At 42.0% G+C, this 4,379-nt stretch overlaps 1 protein-coding gene across 1 annotated transcript in view; it reads right to left on the bottom strand.

Moving 5' to 3' along the window:
* LOC105998520 (leucine-rich repeat-containing protein 37A3-like) overlaps positions 1-4,379 on the bottom strand; it is a 69,973-nt gene that overhangs the window by 48,471 nt on the left and 17,123 nt on the right. The window contains exon 2 of the mRNA XM_013033245.1: positions 2,534-4,347. Within this exon, the coding sequence (XP_012888699.1) occupies positions 2,534-4,347 (1,814 nt within the window). The remainder of the gene's footprint in view (positions 1-2,533; positions 4,348-4,379) is intronic.

The raw sequence follows: 4,379 nt of genomic DNA, 5'->3' as shown, positions 1-4,379 counted from the left end.
CCACTTCCGGCTTTTTTCTTATGTGGTGCTGAGGAATCGAACCCAGGGCCTTGAGCATGCAAGGCAAGTGCTCTACCACTGAGCCACCTTCCCAGCCCTTTATATTTATTTTTTGGTGCTAGTTCTGGGTCTTGAACTCAGGGCCTGGATGCTGTCCCTTTACTTTTGCACACAAGGCTAGCACTCTACCACTTGAGCCACAGCTATACTTCTGGATAGATGTGTGTGTGTGGAGAGGGGAAAGGGAGGGGTTGTTTAATTGGAGTTAAGAGTCTCATAAACTCTCCTGCTTGGTCTGCCTCTGTCTCTGAACAATCATCTTTAGATCTCAGCCTCCTGAGCACAAGTGGCTCACAATCCTAGCTACTCAGAAGGCTGAGATCTGAGAAACATGGTTCAAATCCAGCCCTGGCAGGAAGTCCATGAGATTCTTTTTTTTTTTTTTTTGGTTGTGAGGCCTGAACTCTGGGCCTGGGCGCTGTCCCTCAGCTCTTCAGCTCAAGGCTAGCACTCTACCACTTCCAGGTTTTTCTGCTTATGTGGTATTGAGGGATTGAACCCAGGGCCTCATGCATGCGAGGCAAGCACTCTGCTACTGAGCCACCTTCCCAGCCCAAGTCCATGAGATTCTTATTCCAAATTAACCACACACCAAAAAACCAGAAGTGGTGCTGTGGCTCAAGACTCAGGGATAGTGCTCAGCCTTGAATTCTAGAACCAGCACAAAAAAAGAAAAAGGAAGGAAGGAAGGAAGGGAGTGAATGTCTTGAATTCTAGAAACAGCACAAAAAAGAGAGACAGATAGACAGAGAGAGAGACAGACAGAGAGAGACAGAGAGAGACAGACAGAGAGACAGAGAGACAGAGAGAATGAGACCACAAACCATTTTTCTGTATGTAAAGCAACTGCATGAGAAAGGATTTGGGATGATAGATCTTTCCACTATATTTTTTCCCTTCCTTCCTTCCTTCCTCCCTCCCTTCCTCCCTCCCTTCCTTCCTCCCTCCCTCCCTCCCTTCCTTCCTTCCTTCCTTCCTTCCTTCCTTCCTTCCTTCCTTTTTTTAGAACTGACACTAGGACTTGAGCTCAGTGCCTGCTGCTATTGCTCATTCACTAGTGTAGTACCAACTGAGCCATGCCTCCAACCCCTCAACCATACTCAAGAATAGTTTCCATATTATCTACCATTTCATTTTTATCTATTAAGAAAACAATCACCTAAATCAGGAGCTAGTAGCTCATGCTTATAATCCTACATACTCAGGAGGCTGAAATTTATGGATCATGGTTCAAAGCCAGGCTGGCTAAAAGGGGCTTATCTCAAATTAATCACCAAAAGAGCTGAAAGTGTAGCTGTGGCTCAAGTGGTGGAGCGCTAGCCTTGAGCAAAAGCAGCTTAGGAACAGTGCCCAGGCTGTAACTGGCATACACACACACACACACACACACACACACACACACACACAAAGAATATAATTCATGTATTATTTATACAGCAGAAAATAAATTGAAATTGCCCTGGTTAATTCAAAGAAGGTCCATGGAACTATTTAGCATTATGGCTATAAGTTCTCACAGTGTATATAAAACAAGCATTCTGCCACTTAACTATATCCTCGTTGCCCATAATATTTAATATTTTAAACTTTCAATCAGTAGAGATTGCTTAGGATGTGGAGGAGACATGATTTTATCAGGCGTATTCTCTTCAGAATTCTGGGCCAAGAAGGGTCCAATAGTTGCCTTATTTATTTTTTATTTTTTGGTCTTTATAGCTTTTTTTTTTTTCTTTTTTCCCGAGAGCTGAGGACCAAACTCAGGGCCTTGCACTCACCAGGCAGGCACTCTACCACTGAGCTAAACCCTCAGCTCCCCAAGAATGCAGTTTTATATTCACACTTGGGAAGAATATACTCACAGTTTCTCAGTCCAAGGGTACTCTCTCCACGTATTCTCATCAGTATAAGAAATAGCATTCCCGTGGAAATTTCTATGGGAAGCACAGTTTATATTAAGTAGGAAAAGAAAAGTCAAGACAAGAAAAAGTCATTGCAACCTCCTGGAGGGATAGTCAACTATAGAAAAAACAAAACAAAACAAAAAACAAAACACCTTTATCTTCTAGAGCTATGAGCTTCCCACAGTTTGCATAATAAAGAAGTAACCCTGGGTCACTGACACAAATGAGGCCTCATAATAGAAGTTTAATTTCCTATCTGTTCAATCTCTTGCATATGTAATGACAGTTAATTATTTTGGATGTATTTTCCCCCAAATCTTCTTTTTGTTTAAACTGACTCCTACAAATCAATAAGAAAATGTTAACAGAAAATGGGTTAGATATTTATTATTATTAATAGCAAATAGAAATTGTTTTTAAAAACCTTCTGTCAGGTAGCACCAAAGCCTAAGTGCTCCTAGGAAGAACACTTAGAATGAAGTGTAACTTGAAAAAAAAAAAAAAAGCAATGAAAAATTTAAAGGCTATGTCAAGCAGAATTCCCAGCACAAAGAAGAAAAGATGATTCTTACAAAGTAGTGAAGATTTTCATCTTGGCGGTAGGATCTGGCACGGGCACTTGGTGGAGCCTCTGCTTTGGGTGAAGACCCACACACACCAGTGCCTGAAACTGGCAAGTACAGAGCTCACATATGTTGGTGCTGGGAAAGGCAATCTGTTCCATGTGCACAGCTAAAGCATTTTCTGCAGCAAGATTTACAGAATGGTGAGTTATGGTAAATTCCACATTCAAAGGGTGAGCTGTGACTGGAGTTTGAAATGTCAATTTAGGCTGAGTTGGAGGCATAGCTGTAGTCTTCAGGACTGGAGAATATTCAGCCCCTTCTGTGTGTTCTGGAGGTGAGGGAAGCCCTACATCCAGAGATGAAACAGGTACATCAGGTGGTTTTGTAGGCTGAATTCGATCATGGCCTAGCATTGAAACGGGCATCACATAAAACACTACAGCTTGAGACATAAGCCCCTTAGGTGGCGTTGGAAGTTTTGTTTTGGTCTCCTGTTTGGTTGGAACAGGTTCAATCTCCACACTGGATCCTGGAGTTAAGGTAAGGTCCAGATCAAAAGGCTGAACTGTGACTTGAGTTGGGTGGGGATACTGAGCTGGAGCCTGGTGTGGATTTGGACGTGATTTCTCAGGGTTCATTAAAACTGTCGGCTTCTTCAGAGGTGAAGAGTGTTTAGACTCTCTGGTGGGTTCTGGAGTTATGTTAATTTCCACATCCAAGTGTGGAACTGTGGCTTTGGGCAATGCTGAATACTGAGCTTGATCATGGCCTGATACTATCTTAAAATGCACTGGAGCATGAACTATAGTTTTTTGTGGCTTTGGAAGCTGAGCTGAACCTATGTCCTCATGTAGTTCTATCTCCATAGGAAACTTTGGAAGCTGAGTTGGGGCTTCCTGCATGATGGCGGGAAATTCAACTTCTTCATTGTGTTCATTGCCTGCTGTGGCTTCCTGTTGGGTAGAAAGAATTTCACTTTCAGTTGCTTCTAGGGCTGGAGTGTTCTGATTAATTGGTATAGGTTCAACCTCTTCAGAAAGCTCTGGAGGCAGAGGTAGAGCCTTATGTTGCTGGGCTTTAGAAAGTTTGTCATTCATGGGAACTAAATAATAAACTGGAACCTCATAGTAGATTGAAGAAATATCCCTTTCTGTAGTGGGTTCTGGTTTTATGGGAAGCCCCACATGTGGAGGTTCAACAGTCATACTGAGGAAGTTTGAATATTGAGCTTCATGCTGATATGGAAGTGAAGCAATCAATTCATGATGCTCAGAAAATGGACCTGGTTGTCCCTGTTGGATCAAAGGTTCAAATTCCTCAGTAGGCTCTGAGTCCTGAGCTGGGGCTTCTGGATAAATTTCAGAAGGATGCTCCTTCTCAGGATACTCAGAACGGTGAGCTGTTTGCTCCTGCTCATTGAGAACAGGTTCTACCTCTTGTGCATATACTGTAGGCCAAACTGGGGCCTCTTGCTGGGCTAGAGCAGTTTCAAATTCCTTGGTAGGCTCTAAATATACAGTAACATCCTTATCTTCAGGTTTAACTTTAAAGTTATCTTGGTAATTTTCAGGCTTAACTTTAAAATTGGCCAAGTTATCATGGTAATCTTCAGGCTTACCTTTAAAATCAACTAAATTATCTTGGTAATCTTTGGGTTTAACTTTTAAATCGGCCAAATTATCCTGGTAATCTTCGGGATTAACTTTAAAATCAGCCAAGTTACCGTCACTTTCAGGCTTAACTTTAAAATCGGCCAAGTTATCTTGGTAATTTTCAGGCTTAACTTTAAAATCGGCCAGGTTATCTTGGTAATTTTCAGGCTTAACTTTAAAATCGGCCAGGTTATCTTGGT

Source organism: Dipodomys ordii, unplaced genomic scaffold (genome assembly GCF_000151885.1).
Source record: "Dipodomys ordii isolate 6190 unplaced genomic scaffold, Dord_2.0 Scaffold165, whole genome shotgun sequence".
Lineage (NCBI taxonomy): Eukaryota > Metazoa > Chordata > Mammalia > Rodentia > Heteromyidae > Dipodomys > Dipodomys ordii.
Note: the sequence above shows the minus strand (reverse complement) of the source record. Positions and strands in the feature narration are given on the sequence as shown.